At 35.1% G+C, this 23,758-nt stretch overlaps 1 protein-coding gene across 11 annotated transcripts in view; it reads right to left on the reverse strand.

Annotated features, from left to right (window-relative positions):
- Positions 1-23,758, reverse strand: part of KHDRBS2 (KH RNA binding domain containing, signal transduction associated 2) — a 601,759-nt gene that overhangs the window by 379,882 nt on the left and 198,119 nt on the right. For all 11 annotated transcript variants that reach the window (XM_032340352.1, XM_032340351.1, XM_032340350.1 and 8 more), the window contains exon 3: positions 4,004-4,120. In XM_032340352.1, the coding sequence (XP_032196243.1) occupies positions 4,004-4,120 (117 nt within the window). The remainder of the gene's footprint in view (positions 1-4,003; positions 4,121-23,758) is intronic.

The raw sequence follows: 23,758 nt of genomic DNA on the forward strand, positions 1-23,758 counted from the left end.
CCCAGGGTTCTAAGGTGGAGCCCTGCATCGGTCTCCTTGCTCGGCAAGGAGCCTGCTTCTCCCTCTCCCTCTGCTGCTCCCTCTACTTCTCTCTCTCTCTCTCTGTGAAATAAATAAATAAAATCTTAAAAAAAAAATGCTTATTCCTTTCTCTCTGGTTGGAAGTAACAATGGGCTAGGCACACTCTCCTGCAGAGCAAAATGGAGAAGCAAACGTTGATCTCTGGTGCAGTGTCTTAGGGGCACAGCTAAAATTAAAATCAGAGTATCTGGGCTCTTGATTTTGTGGGATTACAGATTGCTTTGTTGTTGGGGATATTAAAAAGTTGAAACAGGAGTCCACCTAACCGATCTCAGCCTGACTGACAAGCAGTGAGCATGGCCTCGCTCCTTCAGGATTTGAGAGACTAACCGTGCCGTTTGATGTGAGGCATAGCCCAGAAGCCAAATGAGAGAAGGATGATTGGTACGGGGTTCACACCCACCAGGCAGCAGCATCACTTTGAAAGTGTTCAGTTGATTTTTTTGTTGATGAAAATCAAATTGCCATGAAATTAGAAAGGATTTACTAAAGTAGCCATCACCAAATACAGAAGATAGATTATAAAATAGAAACTGCACATGATATTAGCACATCAAAGAGAGAGAAGCTAGCCTAGAGAATTATCACACATTTTCAAATAAAACTCCACCAAACAGCACTTTATTTTTAATATATAGTCACCAGCATGTTCTAAGACTGCGTTCCATAATTTCAACCAAGCTTATTAATAGAAATGCCAGAACACCTGTCATTACAACATAATTGACTTGCAACATGTCTATTTGTGATTTCCATTTAAGGACAATGAAGGTAGGCAAGAAATTTGCTTTAAACCTTTCCTGCTGTTTCCTCTCTCTGGGTGTGCTCAGCTTTTGTCTGGTCTTCTCTAACCTCTCAAACCCTTTTTCTCCAAGATAATATGTTTGTTTCTCACTCTTTTCAAAGATAAGCCTATAGACCACTGCTTCCTCTGTTCTTGCTCACTAATCTCTGCCATCAGCATCACTAAAAATAGCAACACTCTATCCGAAGCTTCAGTAAGTTACCCCTGAAGATTGCTCAGAAGCAAATGCTTGGGGGGAAGCAACTGCTAGAGAAGCAGGCAGCTGTGTGGTTATTTAGAACTGGTTGGCCATATGGTGTATGAGGGACTCAGACTTTAAAGAAATTTCTGAACTACCAGTTAATTTCCCGAGATATTTTGAAATATTGTAAATATACTGTATATATTACTTTCTAATTTTCTCTATTAATATCTTTATCATCATTATGTAAAAGTTAGCTTCTGTTCAAGCATTCCTGGATGGTTCTAAGTAAAACGTGAATTCACATACTCAGTGATCTGACCAGTATGGGACTAAAATATTGAATATAAGGTAGGATTTTGCTACTGGTATTCCCTTGAATATCACTACATCTCATTTTGTTTTGGCTTTTGTTTTCTCTCTCTGCTCACAGAGTTACTGCCTAGGTGTAGCTAAAAGAAAAGGAAGGTTTTCCCCAAACACACCAAAACCAAAATAAGACAAATAAAAACATTGAACTTGTTAGAATCTTCTTAATACACCAAACCACTAGAACTATTTTCTGTATTATGCAATTTTATAATGATCTTACAACAAATCCTAAAACTTCAAGCTTTTCTAAGGTTGAAAAATTCTTATTAGATTTGTAAAACTAAAATTCAATGAGAATGTCACTCTTAACTCTTCTTTTTAAAGAAAGCATTAAACAGATCAGTATGTCTAATTAAATTATAAGTTTTGTGAGGGATCAACTCATGTCTAATACTTATTTTCTACATAGCATAATATGTAATCTCCAGTTGAGCACATAGCAGATGTGTAAGAAAGGCTTTTGCATAGTTATTTCATCCTGATTTAGATAACTATCCAAATGTCTCCTATTTATCATGAAACAAAGATCGTAATAGCAGAGCCAACACAGAAAAACAATCTGTATTATTTTAATACATAAAAATTATTAAAATGTGTTTATTCACTTATTTATTGTCTGTCTTTCCCATTGGGTTATAAACTCTAGGAGAAGAAAAATTTTTGTCCTATTCATTACCATAAACCAGAACTACAGGTGACACAGTGTAACACAGCAACAAATACTCCTGCAATTAATGCATGAATATATTCCTGTGTGGCTGTACAAATACGTATGTGCTGCCACTGAAGAATGAGATAAGTTATTTATTTGTTAGAAGAACAAAATCACATATAAAATCTTCCTTCCTGATCAGATCATGCAGAAGAGGTGAAATAGCAGCCCAGTGATCAATATTTTACCAAGGATTTATTTTTATTTTAATCAAATGTTTCCTAAGGTAGACTTTTGCATATTCATGTCTGTGGCTTTATTTCAGGTGCATGCCCACCACCCCTGGCAGGTAAGGTCTTATTTAGATTCTATAAAATGTAGTTTATAGTACAATACATTATTATTATTATTATTATTATTATTATTGTTTTCATTTTCTTTCATTTTGTAAAGGTACAGTGAAAATGCTTGAAGCAAAGACAAACTGATTGATCGCCCAAAAAGTAATCAATGAGAAACTGGAGTTTAAGTAACAGCTAATATCACTAAATTAAACCTAATGGAAACTAAATAGAACTAAATTTGTTTCCAACCAGATTTTCAAATACTTATGCTGCTTCCTAACATGCTCACAAGGAAAAAGAAATCCAATGTAAAGTTCTGTGAACAGAAAAAAAAAATTCCAAATATATGGGAATAAACAATAAACACCCATTTGCTTTGGAAGATATGGGAGTGCCTATACAGATGCTCTGGGTATATGAAACTCACTACTTTATTTCTCTGGCTGGTAGGAGTTTACAGTTTAATGAGAGAAACAGAAAATTTCAACAAACTATGTTAAGTGATGGGAGGATTAACCTATCACAGGAGTTTCAGAAAAGACCCGTTGGGGAGATGATGCCTGATCTAAATCTTAAAAAGGTGTGTAGAAAAAGAAAAAAAAAAAAGAAAATACAGTCTGAAGTGCGCAGTATAATACTATGAGATATCTGTTCAGTGACATTTCCCACTGTAATTTTCTTTAAGATTTCACATTAATAGTTAAAAGAGAGAATATCTAAACAATTTCCTATGTGATTCCCATAGTCAGAAATAAATGTTTGAATATTTTATTTTCAATATGATTCAACATATTGAATCAGAAAAGCATGGCGTGGTCCTATTTGACCAGTATATTGACCACCTCAATATATCCACCCTTTCTCAATGAATTTTAAAAGTCCTTTATGAATACATATCTAAAAATGGTTGGTATTTTCCAAAACAATGAATTCTAACACAGAGAAAATTGCTATCACTTTATAAAATGGGAAAATGATGTAGTTCAGATGTGAAATAAATCATTTCAAACATCAAACTTCATATCTTTCTTGGTTTATTTGTTCTTTTGAGGTCAGGTGAATGGTTAAACATCACTGAAACATTTCAGAAAATAAGTGGAATTCTCTTAGATTTGCAGATAAGTATTTGAAATTGCTTTGGGTAGGAAGTCAGAGTGAAATGGAGCATAGAGATAAAAAGAGAGAATGATACAATGGATGTGATTAGGTGACATAGTTGAAGAGAGAAAAGGGATGCAGACAGGGAATTAAAGAAAATGAGCATAGACATATAGAAATATTCTACAGAGGACACAGAAAAAGTAAGGAGAGTTGTCAACAACCTACACAAAGGACTAAAGAGAATAAAGATACAAAATTACATGTTCTGGGGTAGGGGGGGAAAAAAAGAAGGGTAATTGATTTTTATGAAAATAGAGGAATTGACTGAGAGTGCAACAAGGTGGCCCCAGAAGGTGAAAATCGTGGGAAACAATGGGAGAACAGTGCAGATGTGCTTGTAAATTTGACCCTGACTGTTACAGGTAACCTTCTGTATGTGTTAAAAATCAAAATCAAAGTTCAGTACCTTTGCTTTATCTCTCATTGATCCTTTGCCCAGGATAGACATTTTAGCACCTGTTTCTTCCTGTAGTCTCTTCAAGGAGTTGCCTCGTGGTCCGAGCAATTTCCCCACAAAATTGAACTAGGAAACAAAATCAATAGAATATTGTTTTAGAGTGGGAAAAAGTAATAATTTTCACCCAAAATAAATGATGGGTAATGGGCTTTTCAAACTTTACCATGCAGAAGAGAGTTATGCCATTCACACAACAGACACAAGCATGAAACTATTTCAGACCTCTAATCTAGGATCCATTTTAAAAAAGGAGGGCTCTTCCTATAGGATTGCCAAGATCAATAATATGTTGAACATGTCATATATGTTACTTACATAATCAAATAAATAAATCACTGGTAAGAGAGAAATCAGGGAGAACTATGGTTTACAAAATTGCTAAAGGCTTTTTCTCTCCAGATTTCTGAAAACACACAGACACGCACACACACACACACACACACCAATTATGTTAGACTATGCACCTCCAAAATTGCAAAGGTTAATTTTAAATAGATTTTTAAAAGATTTCATTTATTTATTTTTGCAAGAGAGATTGAGTGAGAGACAGAAGGAGACTCCCCAGTGAGCAGGCAGCCCGATGTGGTACTAGATCCCAGGACTCTAGGATAATGACCTGAGCCAAAGGAGACAGTCGGTTGACTGAGCCACCCAGGTGTACCTTAAATAGATTTTTAAAATAAAAGTTAATATTCATTTTTATTAAGTATTATCAGTGCCTGTAACATTCTATCCCAAATTTCATGATTAGGCATAAAGCGATTCAATTATTCTTCAATCTTACATTCTCTATGTAAAAGAGTTGTTCTAAGGATCAGCAAATAAAAGATGTGATCGCATATACAACAAAAGATGCGATCCCATATACGGAAAACTTCAAAACACTACTGATACCACGTAATACAAAACAGCTTCTCTAAATGAGAAATTCTGGGAGGTTTTTCAGTTTGTTCATTCATCCTGAAACATGGTTAAAAACAGGTGAAATAAGAGCAGTTATGAGAGTATATTGTCAGCTACTGAATGGAACATTACCACAACAAACATCTTGGATAATCATTCACTGATTAATTTAAAAAATACAAAGGGCTTATAGAATGCACCAAAAGCTGTGTTGGGTAAATGAAAAACAAAGATAAATAAAATTAAGTTGCTGCCTTCTAAATCAGAGTTTTTCTATATACATATTTTAAATCTATAGTCCTGTAGTAAGAAATACACCATACTGAATGGTTGAAGACTAATTGCTTTTCCTCTAAATCTAGGATAAATTCAAGGAAGTCTGCTGTCACGACATTTATTTAATTTTGTACTGAAGTGTAGATTACTTACCTATAGACAAATAGATAAATGGAATATTATAAAGGTCAGAAAGACTATACACTGAGAAGGTAAATTGATTTTCAACAAAAGTGCATAAGTAATAAAATCTGAAATGCAAATCTTTTTAGTAAATGAATCTAGAACAATTGGAAATTTATATGCAACAAACAAAAGCCCAAAACAAAACAAACACTAAAAAACCTTTTCTGTCCTACCTCACATTTAGGCAAACTTTATCTTGAGATCTATCAAAGATCTGAACATAAAAACAAAATGTTAAGAATGCTAGTTAGAAAGCATACAAGAATGCCTTTGCAAATTTTAAACTGAGAAGATTTACTTAATAGTAAGCAAACAGCATTCACTAAAACTTTTGCTGATCCAAAAACCATTAAGAAATTAAATAGATAAGCCACAGACTGAGAGAATATACTCCCCACGCATACATCCAAAAAATGATTAGTATCTTAAATATAACACTGTATGTTAACTAATTGGAATTAAATTTTTTCTAAATGATTAGTATCTATATCTATAAAAAACTCTATCAAGTCAGTATATTACTAAAACAAAACAAAACAAAAAAGACCAAATGATGAGGATGTGGAACTAATACAGCAGCCACTATTAACAATTTAAAACAATATAACTGGGGGTGCCTGGGTGGCTCAGTGGGTTAAAACCTCTGCCTTCAGCTCAGGTCATGATCCCGCTGTCCTGGGATAGAGCCCCACATCAGGCTCTCCACTCAGCGGGGAGCCTGCTCCCCTTCTTTCTCTCTGCCTGCCTCTGCCTACTTGTGATCTCTGTCTGTCAAATAAATAAATAAAATCTTTAAATAAAAAAATAAAATAAAGTAACTGTCTTGGAAAGATTGACAATTATTTATAAAGTTAAACATTGAGCTCCACTGTGACCCAGAAATTCTATTTGGGTATTTAACTAAGGGATATAAAAGCATATGTTCACAAAATGACTTATACAAGAATGTCTTTACTCACAATAACCATTAAACTAGAAATAAACCAATGCCCATCCAAGGGGAAAAAATAAATACGTTTATACATAAATTGAAAGAATTAGTCATTGATTAACATAACAGCATGGATGTATCTCACAATTATGTTGAGTGAAAGATGCCAGATACAAAAAAATGTATCATGTTAGATTCCACTGTTACAAAATTCTAGAGGCCAAAATAATATATGCTGTTAGAATTCCTAAGAGTGGCCGCCTGTGGAAAATAGAAGGCCAGGACTGGACTGGCTGGAAAGTGGCATGAAGGAATCAACTAGGATGTTAGAATTGTTCTCTAATTTGCTGAAAGTATAGGTAAATTTTTGTCAAAACTCCTCAAATCATGAACTAAAACCTGTACATTTCACAGTATGTAAATTGCACTTCAATTAAAAAATCAGAAGGATGAAAACATATAAATATTTTAAAAATAATATCATAATGAAATGTCCTACAAGTAAATACTAATCCCAGGTAGTCGTACAAAGAAATATCACAGACCTTTAGGAAATGTATCATTCCAATCTAGGCAGATGTTGGGAGGAGTCACCGAGAAGATGTGATTGCCGATTGACCCCACCACCTTGATTTTGGCAACCAGAGGCTCTTTACCCCCTGGCTTTTCCTTGGAATTTATGTTCTGCCCACTGATCCCACAGTGGGATCCACTTCAATGACACAGCCTTGAGAAAGAGTGATGTGTTATGGAACCGTCTGGATTGTGTATATGATTGAACCTCATTAAGGTCCTTATATAATCTCTTAAGGTACTGGTGGGCAGGTCCTGAGATCTACTCATTTTGCAGCTGCCCAAAACGAGACTCCTCTGTAAGTTCCCTTGCTTTTAAGCCTTTCAGCCATCAATCTGGAGTGGCCTGCCTCTTTCCTCAGTTTGTTCTTGCCCTCTGTTTATGGGGGCTAGGTCTGAAATTCACCCAGGAAATTCCTGAGGTTGTGAGCTAAGAGCAGTCTAGTCAGAGAAAGATATGGGGAAATATCCCTCTACTCAGTTAGCAGGCTAATATAACCTTGATAGTAAAAGCAAACCAGAAAATAAAATTTAAAGAGCAAATCCACTCATGAAACAAAACCCACTTCACAAAATAGCAGCACAATCAAGGCCTGCTGTTTATACAAAAAATATATAATGATTGAGTCATGTTTATCACAGTTACATGGGTAGGTTAAGATTTATAACCCCTAATTGTAACTAACCTACTAACAATGGAGAAAACGAGGTGAGTATTTTATTTGGACAGAAAGAAGGCTAACATTTTATTTCAAAAGAAAAATAATTTTATGAAATTCAATTTCAATCATTATAAAACTCACATCATCTGAAGAATGAAGGAAACTTTCTTAACCCAATAGAAGCTTTCTATTAAAACCCAATAAGAATTGCGTATTTCATAGTAAAATAATACCAAAAAAAAGGTAAAGGTGCACATTCTTGTTTTATTCCCTACTGAAGATTTAAGTCACCTAATAAGATAAATGTTATAAGGGTCAGAAAGTAAGAAACAAAATACCAGTCAAGGTTTATATAATTTATATACATTAAAAAGCTCAAAGTAATTTCAGAAAAGTCATTAGAATCAGTGAAAGAGCTTAGCAAGGTGTTTTATACAAAATCAATATAAAAAAATCAATTGTGTTTTTGTACATGAGCAACGTATAATTAGTAATTTAAAAAATAGAGAGAGACCATTTATGGCATCATTATAAAATAACTAAGATTTTCTAAGAATATATTTAATTGTTTATAATTAAAACCTTTAGAGAATGTATAAAAATATTCATAAAGCTGTCAAATGGACATAAATAGATTGAGAGACAGATTATATTCATGGACAGTAAGTCTCATTTTCTAGTATTTTCAATATCTATAGGTTCTATACAGTTCTAATAAAAATCACAATAGGATTTGGATTAACTTACCAATTAGTTGTACAGTTTGTATGAAAAGGTCGAAGTCCAAAAACAGCCAAAACATTTAGAAGCAGAAGAGCAAGGACTATGTCTATCACATGCAAGGAGTCATTTTAAAGAATCACTATCATTAATTATGTTAGTATGATTATGTATAGTCCTGGAACACAGATAGAAAATAGAGCAATGGAATCCAGAATCCAGAAACAGACTCTTATTTATGTTAAATGATATATGATACAGGGGCAGTACAGATCACTAACTAAAGTCCCCTTAAAGATGCCCATGCCCTAATAGCCAGGATCTGTAAATACGTTCTCCTACAAAAGGGACTTTGCAACTGTGACAAAATTAGGAATCTTGAGATGAAGAGATTATCCTGGATTATCCAGGTGTGCCCAATGTCCTTATAAATTAAAGAAGAAGGCCACAAAGTCAGAGGTTAGAGTGATGCAAGTGCTGGCTTTGAAGATGGAAGGGAGCGTGAACAAAGATTAAGGGTAGCTTCTCCAGGCTGTAAGAGTTAAGGAACAGATTCTCCCTCAAAGCCTCCAGAAGGAATGCAGCCTTAGTGACACCTGAATTTCAGCCCATGAGAACCATTTTAGACTTCTGACCTACATAACTATAAAATAACAAATCTGTTTTAAGCCACTGAGTTGTTGTGCTAACTATTAAAGAAATAATAGGAATCTAATATACTAAGCCAAGAAGGGACTATCTAATACAGAGCATGATTGGCTATTCATAATAAGAATAATGAAATTGCTTCCTACACCATAATAAAAAAAATAAAGAAATATAGATGGATTATAGATTGAGAGTGACAGGCAAAATTTTAGAATTTCTAACAGAAAAATATAGGGAAATAATGCCTAAGAGTTCTAAAACAAGACATAAACATATGCTAACTATAAAATAAAATTTTGATTAAAATTAAAAATATGTGCTTATTAAAATAAAATATACCACAAAGCAGAGGAAAACATAAGTCACAAATTTGATAACTATTTACAGTACATGTTACCAATAAAGTATTAGGTTACAAAAACAAGTATAAGCAGTAAGGAAAAGACAGACACCTTAATAGATAAAAGATAAAATCATGAATGTTATTGAAGAAAGAATTGTAAAAGAAAAATACATGAAGACTTCAACCTCATTAGAACTTAAAATTAAGATGACAATGAGACATCATTTTATACACACTGTGATGGTAGAAATGAAGAAGTCAGAAACCAAACATGGGTCAGAATGTGGAGCCACAAAGACTCTTATAAGAATGTAAAAGATACAACCATTTTGGCATTGTCTTATACATCTGTAAATGTATTTAACCGGTGTCTCAGCAATTCCATTCCTACTATATTCTGTGGAGAAGTCTTAGCACATGTACAAGAATGTTAAGTCTCAAAGCTTGTAGGAGTAAAAATAATTGGGGAAAAGCCATCAGTTCAAGAATGGTATGCTTGATATGGGGTGAACTTAACCCCACAACAATACGTCACGTCTGTGTTTCCTCGATCCTCTCCCCCATATGCTTCCTTTTGTGGATTTCGTCAATAACAGGAATTTGCATGAGATACAGAAGGTTAACATGAATTGGAGTCCATTATTCTCGGCAAATCATGGTGCTCAGCATCGCAGTTTTACAGACCTCTACATGGGCTCCCACTGTGTGGAGACAGGAGCCCCACAGATCTCTCTAAGCTTCCGGTTCTAAGTTCTGGCAAGCTTCAGGCTCAAGTGTTCACTGCCTATGGGTGGCAGTTTTCCTAAGGTCCCATCCCTCATCTCTTCCAACATCATGCTAGTTCTAAATTATAGATTATAATATTATATAGAGAGTAGATCTTATTTTCCTCCCAAAACCACGATGGTACAAATCATTAAGTAAACTGTGACATATTGATAGTGGAATATTTACAGCAGTGAACATAAATTGCCCATAACTACATGAAATTCTATTATTAAATCCTAGAAATAAAATGTTAGTGAAAAATTCAAGCTCTAAACATATGACACTATTTTTATAAAACCCGATAAGCAAAATTAATGTTTTTATTTATGAATAAATGCTTAGGTAGTTAATCTAGTCCTCAAATAACAGGTGTAATAATAAACACAAAAATTCAAGGTCTTGGTAACCTCTGGGAATGGATAGGAAAGATGAAAGGGAAACATACAGGTGCTGTCAAAGTAACAGGTAATATTTGAGACTTTAACTTAGGAGTTCATGAGTCCCCATTTTATTTTGTTTTATGCTCTACTTGAAAATTACAGTCTTCGAATGTATTAATATTATATAACTTAAAAAATCAGATCAATTCCAGTTAAATAAATTTTTTTAAGATTTTATTTATTTATTTGATAGATCACAAGTAGACAGAGAGGCAGGCAGAGAGAGAGAGGAAGAAGCAGGCTCCATCCCAGGATCCTGGGATGTGACCTGGGCCGAAGGCAGAGGCTTTAACCCACTGGGCCACCAGGTGCCCCCAGTTAAACAAATTTGACTGAACTCTTCAATACTCTGTTACAGAACCTTTTTGCCTCTTTACTGGTAGTAGTAAAACATCAAATGGAAAAATACAAAGCACTCAAAGTGATGTCTCCATTGGGAATGCTTATGACTGAAAGGAAGACATAACATGTCATGCCTTCCTGGCAGAGGACAGGTTATTGACAAAATACATACGTGGGCCATACTCTTGAGAAGTTTCTGTTCTTACCTTGATTATTGTGACACATTTCCCAACACTTCTATTTCAGTACAGTAGCTTCATTTCTAACCAATGACCAATTTGAAGCCAATTCTGAAACTGTAAGGGAGATATCCCTTTTAATTCTTTCACAAACTCTACCTTTTGAAGTAGAACACATACATCCAACAGAATGAAGGTGTTGTATAATGAGAGATTTAACTTAAAGTGATGGAAAGTATATTTTATGAGTAACATTAATTACATGGCATTTTAAGCATGAAGTCCTTCTAATGTTTTTCTAAAATTTGTAAATATACAATCACCATTTGCTTTTGCAAATAAGTATTTATTTACCATACTTTAAGTTTGCTTATATTATTTTATTACTTCCCCAATATCTGCATTTGGAACAAAGTACGAGGAATGACTCAGAAAACTTTTTTTTCCCCTGATTATTATTTGGATAAGTAAAATGCCCGAACATCAGTTAGTAAGTAGAGCATAATGCTTAATAGCATGGCTCTGAAGCCAGATTACATGGGCTTGGAAATTCACTAGCTATGTAAATTTGGCTCAATTACTTAACTGTTCCTTAGTTTCTTATCTGTAAATGGGGAGAATAAAGATAGTAATACATGACAATATTGCTCAATAAATGTGGGCTGTTCAAAGAAAGCAAAATCAACAATTTGAAAGATATTATTTATAATAGTGAAGATACGGAAGCAACCCAAGTGTGACTGGGTTGCAAGAAAACAAATTAACAGACCCTTAAATACAGAGAGCAGACTGGTGGCTGCCAGAGAGGAGGTGAGGAAGGTCAGGGGTAATGAATGGGCTTAAGAAGTACAAGCTCCCAGTTGTTTAAAAAAAAAAAAAAAAGACATAAAGATGAGAAGTACCACTTAAGGAATATAGTCAATAATATTGTCATAACTTTCTCAAGTGACAGATGGTAACTACCTTCATCCTGATGAACACTGAATAATGTATGGAATTGTTGAATCATTATGTTGTAAAACTATAACTAATATAACACTGTATGTTAATTATACTTCAGTTTTATAAAGTGTGTTGCTATTATTAGATATTTTTTTCAGCAAATTGTAAGAGTATCTGACACCTATACTGAAATAGTGAGTAACCCTCATTCTTTTATTTCTCTATTAATACTTTTATTTTTGTAGTTATTATATATACTGTGATTTTTATGATTATTGGGTGCGATTACTTGTTACAATTAACATTTTTCAAAGGCTCACTGTGTGCTGGGCACTAAGTCCTCTACATGGATGATGTCACAATAAGTGTGGTGGAGAGAAGAAATGTTTACAAACCCTTGCTCACATGGCCGCCTCTACTGTAAAGGCAGGTACTTCCATCCAAAGAGTGGAGAGCACTTCTTTTTGAGATTTTAAAACATAAGATGTAATAATGAAGCTGGTACATATTTTTTATATTGTGCTTAGTTTTTGGAAATGTATTTTAACATAAATTCTGAAAATAGCCAATAAAAAAGTTGTTCTAATAAGACATTTTTTCCCTCTCTGCTTTCATCCAATATTCAGTCCACCTTCAACCAAAGTCAAGTGACATAATCATGACAGGTGAATTATCAGTTCATTGAAAACAGTTAGTTCTAACCTTTTCCTTAAACAAAATCTCTCTTAAACACAGAAAATAACTCAAATACTATACAACAGTGTCTTTAAAATAATTTAGTAACTTGGGAACCTCTAAGATTCTTAAGGCTTAACAGAGTGAACACAGCTGTGTTTTCAGTATGTTAAATATCTTCAAATAGTTTGTAGGTATTTTATCCACATGTGTTTTAAGAAAATTATATTTGTGTATGTCAAATTCATTTATGCTAAGTCGCTGAACAGTTGTTTTGCAATAACTTTTAAACTCAAAAAACCTTTTGAGCAATTTTAATCAGATTTTTAATTTTTTTCTAAAAGGAAATGTTAAAATTATGTCAAGTAATATCAACCAACAGAAAACATTTCAATGGATTTGGATTTGTAAACTTATAAAATATAATTTGTGGCAAAGCAAGTGCTTTTCATAAAACTGGGGACATTTTAAGAAAAATATTTTAGGGACATTTTTTTTTTAAAGATTTTATTTATTTATTTGACAGGCAGAGATCACAAGTAGGCAGAGAGAGAGGAGGAAGCAGGCTCCCTGCTGAGCAGGGAGCCTGACTTGGGGCTCGATCCCAGGACCCTGGGATCATGACCCGAGCCGAAGGCAGTGGCTTTAACCCACTGAGCCACCCAGGCGCCCCTATTTTAGGGACTTTTTAAAAAAAGATTTTATTTATTTATTTGAGAGGGACAGAGATGGTAAGAGAGAGAGAGAGCACAAGTGGAGAGTAGAGGGAGAAGCAGGCTCCCTGCTCACCAGGGAGCCCGACGTGGGATCGATTCCAGGACCTTGGGATCATGACCGGAGCCAAAGGCAGACTCTTAACCGACTGAGCCATCCAGGTTTCCCAGGGACATTTTTAACAGAGTAAACCCAAGAACAGCTTAAAATTAGGTGAAAATAAACTTCAATAATATTGGGCATATTTATTTCAAAGTTTATCAACTCATCCTCTAAGTATAGAATACACCAGAAGCTACAGTCTTCCTTTATATCCTTTCCTCTCTATTAATGTGTTTCTTCATGATTAATAATACTTCATCAGTACTTGCATGAAATAAATCTTGTTTTTAAAAAAAAAACAAACGTGGGGTGCCTGGGTGGCTCAGTGGGTTAAGCCACTGCTTTCGGCTCAGGTCATGCATGATCTCAGGGTCCTGGGATCAAGTCCCGCATGGGGCTCTCTGCTCAGCAGGGAGCCTGCTTCCCTCTCTCTCTCTCTGCCTGCCTCTCCATCTACTTGTGATTTCTCTCTGTCAAATAAATACATAAAATCTTTAAAAAAAAAACGTTATTTTTCTAATGAAATGTTTGTAAACTAATTCCAGCAGCTCTGTTTCTTAAATAGAATGGGCAATTCACCTAGCCTTAGTTCTCTTTTTGTGGGCACTAAGATTACATCTGCTTTGTGAAGATGAAAGGGCAGGGCCGATCACCAGGGCCACTTGAGAGGAATCTCTGAACGACTAGTCCCTGCATATTTTTCTACTTTCATATGCCACAACTGGGTCTGAACTCCCTCGTTTCTTGATCCTCAAATTACTCTTGTCCTCACATCTCTTTATGTTTGCATTTGAGTACTATTTTCATCTCCATCCTATTCCTGACTTGAGTACGAATCCCCTTCTTAATCAGTAGGAATTCATAGAGCTGCTTGCTGTTCTGCGTTTGGGAATTCAGTATTAAGTCATTCTTTAGTATTCTACTCTTGTGTTTGTTGCCATTAAAATAAAGTTAAACAAATTTGGGCAGATTGCACAGGGAGAGACCACAGTTGCAGATCAAAAAATATTCTTCCTGTATAAACAGACAGGAAGAGACAACACTTCAGGTACTCATTTCAGCAATCATCAAAGGACAGTGGTGAACAAGGGAACAGAGCTTTATTCAACCATAAAAATATCAAGCTATGTCTGTAGAATTAAATAATGCCATTTGGAATTTACAGAGAACTCTATCAAAGAAGACCACTTTCAATTTAACAAAACAGACAATGATGAGTATTCAAGAAAACAGTGGTGGGGAGAGAGTGTTTTAGAATTAACTATTAACTGTAATATCAATATGTTGTCATAAACTAAATGCCATTCAAATACATATTTATGTAAAATCAGGAAGAAATCAATTCATTTACTTACTAAACACATTGTTAGCACATAGAACTTGTGAAATGTATGGGGGATACAAAGTGAACCCCAGATATAAGTACTTCCTCAGGAAACTTATATGGGGAAAAGGGAATGTACATAAACTGTTATACTTTTTATTTTTCATATATATATATATATATATATATTTTTAATGATTTTATTTATTTATTTGTGAGAGAGAGAGACCGCACAAGCAGGCAGAGTGGCAGGCAGAGGCAGAAAGAGAAGCAGGCTCCTCACTGAGCAAGGAGCCCGAAGCCGGACTCAATCCCAGGATCATAGGTCATGACTGGAGCTTAAACTACTGAGCCACTCAGGCCTCCCAGCTGTAAAACTTTTTAAAAGAAACTGGCAAATGCCATAACAGAAGTATATTAAGTGTTACAAGAATTCAAAGGAAGAAGAAATTGTTTCCATATTGGGAAATTCAGGAAGTTTGATGTTTTTGCTGAATCTTGAACAGGGAGGAAGAAGCTGGGCATGGAAAGAAGACAGGGACATAAAAAAGCTCAACAGGGAAGATTGGGAAAGATGTAGTGGAGTGGGGAAAAACTAAAGATGAAGGAGCCCATTGGAAGTTGGTGTAACCTTGATAAATGATAGTGGAACATAAAGTAAAATGGTGGTCACAAAGATAGAAGCGGAGAGGAAGTGAAAGAGAGACTGGGTGGTATCCACATTAAGACCTGGAAAATTATTCAGCTGGGGGAATATGAAGAAAGGAACGTGAATTAGTAATCAAAATATAGTATACATCCAGAGGGTTGAAAATATATTGTATCATTAATAAAACTGTGGAAGACAGAAGCAAAAGTTTTAGAGGGAAATTTGTCGTATATTCTATTTCAGATGCCCTCCAAATGGAGAAATCTAGTAGCCACGCATATATAGACACCGAGAGACACATATGAAAATACAGCTCCAGCAATTTTCTACATAGAAGTGCTACTTAGAGTCAAGAAATTACTAAGGGAGAAGGTTAAGGGGAAAAAAAAAAAAAAAAGCCCAGAAGAGAAGTCTGAGGAGCACTTATATTTAGAAGAGAAAAGAAGGAAGACCGACAAAGGACGAGTTTCGGAAAAAACAAAAGAAAGCTAGATTTTTAAAAAATAAATTGCTTAATCCCCAAATACATATCAAATGACAATTATACACCAAGAATCGTGCTAGGAGAAGTTTAGGATTCCATGGAAATGTGAAACTGGAGTCATTAGAAAACTCTTCCTGGGCCCTAGCATTGAAACAGAGATGGGATGTATGGGGAGCTGGGGCAGGGACGGAAGGTGAGAGAGTTCTGATGGAGACTTTGCGGGCAGAAAGAATGACAAATGAGGAAACCCCAAGAGCATGACAAGTTTGATAAATAGCAAGAAATTCCCTTTGGAAGTGTAAGAAATGCAGCTGGAAGGGAGACAAACGCGGAAAAAATATTTAGGTACTCATGATGCTGTTGAGAATTTTGGTCTGAGGTAAAAGCAGTGAAAGGTATTTTGAACCGTCTAAACTTGCAATGGGTGGAGGATGGGGGAAGTGAACTGTGGCATGACCTGCTTTTACTCTCAAGGCATCTTGCTGACTGAGATGTGAGGAATGGAAGGAGTAAGTCAAGAGATGGAGAAATGAGGAAGCGATCATTTTAGCAGAGGTTATAGACGGAGGTAGCCCAGACTTTGAGAAAAACAAACCATTCATTGGATTGGGCAATTAGGAAGAATTTTGATTCTGTGTTAAAATGCCAATCATTACCAGTAGATTTTATCTCAGAATTTATACATTTCAAAATACAATAGTAAATGCCAACACATACATGAACTAGAACAGTTTAAATAAAAAGGCTTACCACAAATGTAAGGAGCAATTTCTCTTGCTTGCCACAAGATCCCAAAATCCCACTGGGGATCACTTTCTTTAGAGGGAAGTATATGAATTTGAAGGAAGCATACATAGTTAGAGAAGATTTATAACAAGTAAAAAATGTGAGTCCCTTAAAATGTGGTGATTTGGTATAATTTGTGCTTAATCAATATTGGTCTCTGAAAGTATCCAAATAACATGGTTTAGGTTAAAAATCACCCAACATTTTACCATTTTACAGGATAGTCCATGTTTTATAGACACAGCAAAGAAACTTGAGAATATGCTGATAAAAATGATTAGATGTGAATTTTAGTAACATAAATAATTTAACAATTTTAAATTTTAATAATTTTAGTAATGTAAATAATTTAATAATTTTAAACACATATACAATTCATGTCCCATTTGTTCTGCTATAAATAATTCTTCACTATGTTTCAGCATTTATGTGTGTAAATCATATTCTCCTTTCACAGACAACTAAAGAGCCTTTGGTCGTGTTTTAAATGTTTTTCATCCTGTGTGGACCATCCTTAAATGTTTCCTGATCCATGTCTTTGTCATATTTATACAACTCTAGGGCATCATTCTCCAAATTCAAGTTATTTTGATTTGGAAAGATACATTTAAATCACCATCATTAAGTGAAAAGTATCATTACCAAACAGCCCTAATTTGAATTATATCCACAGTTCAAACCCAAACACTAACTTGCTCAGCACGTATGACTGTCTGAATAAAAGTTTCTAGAGTACTACAGGATAAGATCATATAGTCATTTGTAAAGGTAGATGATTATTTACTCAGTATAGTGACATGTAGGAAGATAACTTTTTTTTTTTTTTTTAATCTGCTGCTTTTACTTAGAAGATAGTTCTTTGGCTTTTTTGAATAATCACGAAACTAACACTTTATGTCAGCCATATTCTTATACTTTAGAATTTTTTAAAAATCTTAAATAAGCCAAAATGATGCTATCACATAGAATCCTGAATTTCTAAAGCAAATCTCTTATTTAAATGTCATGTAAATCTCTTGTAAGCTGTGTTTATATGTCTAAACTACAGATGTTTGTTCTTTATAGGACTTGTTCCTCTCTATACCATGTCATGAAATCAATATATGAGCTTATGCTTGATAAGGACATAATCTTTCGAGAACTGGTTATAGAGTATTTCCTATGTGCCAGCCACTGTTCAAGACACTGGAGATAGCGAAGCACATGAAACAAAGTTCTTTGACCCCAGTGACCTACATTCTCAATACACATTTAGGGGCACCTGGCTGCCTCACTTGGTAGAATATGTGCATCTTGACCTCCGGTTTGTAAATTCAAACCCCATGTTGGGTGTGGAGATTAGTTAAAAATAAAATCTTTAAAACAAACAGACAAACAAACAAAGAGGCATATATTTATTTCCAGCTTAAAACAGCTAATTGCTTTTCTGCTTCCTAGATGTTATCTAGTTTTCTCAAGGCTCCAGCTGCTTAAAAATCAACTATCCCGGTATTGTTGCAAATGGCAAGATTTCATTTCTTTTGATGGCTGCATAGTAGTCCATTGTGTATATATACCACTTCTTCTTTATCCATTCATCTGTTGATGGACATCTAGGTTCTTTCCATAGTTTGGCTATTGTGGACATTGCTGCTATAAACATTCGGGTACATGTGCCCCTTTGGATCACTACGTTTGTATCTTTAGGGTAAATACCCAGTAGTGCAATTGCTGGGTCGTAGGGTAGCTCTATTTTCAACATTTTGAGGACCCCCCATGCTGTTTTCCAGAGTGGTTGCACCAGCTTGCATTCCCACCAACAGTGTAGGAGGGTTCCCCTTTCTCCGCATCCTTGCCAGCATCTGTCATTTCCTGACTTGTTAATTTTAGCCATTCTGACTGGTGTGAGGTGATATCTCTTGTGGTGGTTTTGATTTGTATTTCCCTGATGCCGAGTGATATGGAGCACTTTTTCACGTGTCTGTTGGCCATCTGGATGTCTTCTTTGCAGAAATGTCTGTTCATGTTTTCTGCCCATTTCTTGATTGGATTATTTGTTCTCTGGGTGTTGAGTTTGCTAAGTTCTTTATAGATTCTGGACACTAGTCCTTTATCTGATATGTCATTTGCAAATATCTTCTCCCATTCTGTCAGTTGTCTTTTGGTTTTGTTAACTGTTTCCTTTGCTGTGCAAAAGCTTTTGATCTTGATGAAATCCCAATAGTTCATTTTTGCCCTTGCTTCCCTTGCCTTTGGCGATGTCCCTAGGAAGATGTTGCTGCGGCTGAGGTCAAAGAGGTTGCTGCCTGTGTTCTCCTCAAGGATTTTGATGGATTCCTATCTCACATTGAGGTCCTTCATGACAACTATCATATGATCTCCCTGATATGAGGAAGTGGAGACACAACATGGAGGGTTAAGGGGGTAGGAGAAGAATAAATGAAACAAGATGGGATTGGGAGGGAGACAAACCATAAGTGACTCTTAATCTCACAAAACAAACTGAGGGTTGCTGGGGGGAGGGGGGTTAGCAGAAGAGGGGTGGGGTTATGGACATTGGGGAGGGTATGTGCTATGGTGAGTGCTGTGAAGTGTGTAAACCTAGTGATTCACAGACCTGTACCCCTGGAGATAAAAATATATGTTTATAAAAAATTTAAAAAAATTTAAAAATTTTTTTAAAAATGGTAAAATTTTTGCTCAAAAAAATTTGCTGTAACTTTCTTACAGTTTTTGCAGACTTAAAAATATAATTCTTTGATCATTAAGAAATTTAAATAAATTTATAATTTCAAGGTAAGAAAAAAAAATCAACTACCGGGGGCACCTGGGTAGAGTCGTTAAGTGTATGCCTTCTGCTCCGATCATGATCCCAAGGTCCTGGAATTGAGCCCCGCATCGGGCTCCCTTCCTGCTTCTCCCTCTTCCACCCAACCTGCTTGTGTTCCCTCTCTCACTGTGTCAAATAAATAAATAGAATATTTTAAAAAAACAACTGTTGTATTGTTTCGTATTTTCCTGTATATAATATGGAAAGTCCTAATCATTCTAGAAGGATATGTCTTAATTCCCTAAGGGTAGATACTAATTCAGCAGTAGACTAAGAAGAAAGTTAATTTGATTAGCTCACATAAATAGCATTAATCTGATGAACACAGGTTAAAAGATTGGGTCATTTAAGCAGACTCCTCAGGTTACTTTTCAACTGACTATAGGTAGTATTCCTACCTGCTTTTCTGAAATCCTCAACTGTGAAACAGACATGGATCTGTTAGAAGAGAAAACAGGAAATTCAAATTTCAAGTCCTTCTTCATACCCACTAAGTTGTATTAGAAAATGTAAAAGGAACTATATATTTGAAAGGAAACTTCTTATACCAGAAGCAGAACACAATATATTAAACTCAATGATTCTTCTGCTTGGACTTGATTCTTTTAAGCCAATGGACCCTGTCCAAGCTAAAGGTTCTTTTTTTTTTTTTTTTAATTTTTAAATTTACTTCTTTGAGAGAGAGAAAGCAAGAGAGATCACACAGGGAGAGGGAGAAGCAGATTCACCACAGACTGAGAGGAGAGCCAGATGCGGGGCTCGATCCCAGGACCCTGAGATTATGACCTGAGAGGAAGACGGCTGCTTAACGACTGAGCCACCCAGGTGCCCCTCCATACTTATTTTAAATTATTATTTTGATTACATTATTTTCTTCCTGTAATCATTTAAAATGAGCTTGTGTGTGTGTGTAAGAGAGAAAAAATGGCAGGGAGAGAGACACTGAGAGAAAGTGAGAGTCAGACATTTTTATACTATACTATACAAATATTTATAAATATTTACATTTTATGATGATGTTAATGGCTTATGGTTCATGTACCATATGAATATATATCGAGATCTCAACTTTTTTAGCACAGGATTGGGGTTTCAATTTCATATAGGTGGATTTTCCTCCACCCTAACTCCTATAAGGATTAAAATCTTTCTTGCCTGAATGGTATGATTTTTCTGATCCTAACTTCCTAGCTGGTAACTCTTCTTGTCCCAGGATTTATGCAATTTATGCTTTATACAATTCCAGATCGGCCAATGGGAATATTAAGAAAGACTTGATTAAGGTAATCTATTGCCTTTCTGTAGGTAATAGAGCCCCTGCGTTCAGTTTCCAGACCCAGAAGGCTATACGCATGCTCTGACTTACACATAACACCATATCAGTGGCCTAGCAATAACTAATTTCTCTCTTTTCAGAGCAATGAGAGATTTTTCTTTATCTTTGATCAGTTTTGTATGTGGACTTTTTTGTTGTTATTGTTTACTTTAGTTCTCATTTCTGTGTGTACATAGTCCATGTGTGCATGGTTCCTGTCCCACATCTCAATATGTTTTATTAATGAAATTAATTTAGAATATCTATGTTCATCTAAACCCCCTATATTTGTTAGCCCTCATGTACTGCAAACTAACTTTTTGGTTAAATGAGTGTTCTTTATCTGCTAAAAAACTAGACTGAATTAAATTACACTGATACATATTGTGTTCTTAGTATACACACAGCACTGACAAACATGCTGTAACAAGATTCCAAAAGGCAGAAACAGTCTAATCTCAACAGATCTAGGATTCTATACAGTAAGAAGATGAAGGAATAATTAATACAATACACATTATGATAAGGAATAACAAGAGTTGCGTGAAGATGGAGAGATGTTGCCAGATGGTGAAGTTGGGAGTTAAGGAGATGTTCATGAAAGGTTCTAGGAAGTCAAGGCACATGAAACGAATCACTAATTTGTATTAAACGATCAATAGGTTGTGTTGGTTGTGGTGAAGTGGGGGGAAGGGTTTTACGCCAGGTGTTCATTTAGAAGTCCTTTCAGTAGAGAATTAGTTTGGGGTCATACAATTAAGAGATTCAAATGCTTTAGATTAAAGGATCTTAACGTAATTCTGTAAATAACAGAAACTTAATGGTGTATGTCCAGACAGCAAGTCTATTATGTTCAGTAGCATCTCCAGGGCCTGACAGGGTGACTAAAATAAAGGAGGTGTTTAATAGTACTTGCTGAGTGAACAAATAAATAAATAAGCAAGTGAAGATTTACATCAAGGTCTTGTGGGACATCTTGTATCAGTTATAGAATTTATTACCAAAGAATGCATTTTTGGTTTTAAAAAAAATGTTATATCTGACAAAATTTCATTTTCTGAAGGGCAAGTATGTCCTTTTATTCTTATTAGTGCACATCACATAGCAAGAAGTCTAGCTCCGGGTCAAAATCTTATGTATGATCTTTGAGGCCTGACCATGGGCAAGTACAAGTCTTCTCCTGGCAGGTTTCATGTCGATCGAGAAGCTGCCATTCCCACACCAGAGCTGGTGCACAGCTACTGAATTGCAGTTTATTGGAAGAAGTTGCAGTCAAGGACTAAGGCCCACCCGGCCAGTCATGCTCCTCCACACACACCTGCATTTCTAGTCCCAGGCATCTTGACAAAGAATTACTTTTCTGGGGTCTTCAATGAGTATTTTCCCAGTTTTGATTCAGTAGTTTCCACTTCTGGCCTTTCTCCATCTTCCTCACTCCCTACCCAGGCCTCCGCATCCACAAAAAGTCAGGAGTCTTTGTTGGGGCTCCTTCGTGTGAACGCAACATTATCTGTATTGCATCCACTTAATCTTCCCACAGTGTTATTCTGTGAAGAAAAGTGGCTGGCACCATTTTTGGCCCCTTGATTGCACTGTCATAATAAGTGAATAAAAATATAAATGTTACCTTCTGACTTACTGTCCTAATTAACGACCTTGACACTTGGCAGCTCAACACAGAGTAGGTGCTCTATTAATTAACTGACAGAAGGAATGCATTGACGAATGAATATGTGACAGTCTAGTAAGAGAAAGGTCATAAAGCAATATGAGCTTGGTGCACAAATCGAATACATAACAAATGTACATCAACAGGCACGGTGTCTCCCTCATTAAAAAAATTAAGAAATACGACATTTATCTTTCTAAATGTCTAAAACATGAGGAAAAATACATCTTACACACATTTGAAGATACCTATATAACATAATTACAATGCCATTTTTAGTTGTCTTCAGCAAAGTGACTTCATAAATGCTGCTAAGAATATTTGCATGACACCTTTTTGCAAAATCACCTAAAGTAGTCTTCAGCAGTTTTGTAATTCATTATGACCACATAACACCTTGGCATATTTTATGAACATAATACAGCTGTAACGGGAATTCCAAGTGATAGATTTAGAATCTTATGACCAATATCATAAAGTAACATATAAGTAATGAACAACAGTATAAAATAAACATATTTGGGGAGTAAAATATAAATAAATATTTATATTTATAAAAGCTTATATATTATGGAGGTTCTTAACATATTTATCAGAGGTGCACAGATTTATCAGAGATTTAAAATATACTTATGTTATCATTTATGTAAAGCAGGTTTGATTATTTAAATTATCAAGCTTTAAAACCGTCAAATATGACTTCATCTCTGGTACCTACAGAAGTTTTAACACTTTTCCTCAAAATAAAGATGAAATCGCTAATGATCTGACTTTTAAAAGCAAATACTTTTAATTTATAATTTACTCTTTATCAGAAGAAGGGAAATAGGACAACTTCTTTGTGATTATTTATACCACAGAAGTCATGACAGGAATTGAAAGAAAAATTTACTAAATTCATGAAAGTGTGCATGAAATGTAATAATTATTCTATACATAAGATCTAATATTCTGAAGAAAATTACACCACAGAAAGTACACTTAATGTACCCTAGTTTCTACTTCCGTGGTGTTAAAAGGTTTTAAAGTGCTTTGAAGCAAAATGGCAAATGACATGCTTTAGAGAAAATCAATATTTTTTGCATTTGCTACTAAAAGGGAACATTTTTGTATGTCATTGTTGGGAGACTTGCTCATAGAGAAGAAGTCAGCTATATTTTTAACTGATGTCTTCTCAAAATCTTTCCCATTAATATCTTACTTCTCCATAGGCAAACTTCATTCCCCACTAACTTGCAAAAGGATGATAATCATTGTGGCAAAG

The sequence above is a fragment of the Mustela erminea genome, chromosome 4 (assembly GCF_009829155.1).
Source record: "Mustela erminea isolate mMusErm1 chromosome 4, mMusErm1.Pri, whole genome shotgun sequence".
Lineage (NCBI taxonomy): Eukaryota > Metazoa > Chordata > Mammalia > Carnivora > Mustelidae > Mustela > Mustela erminea.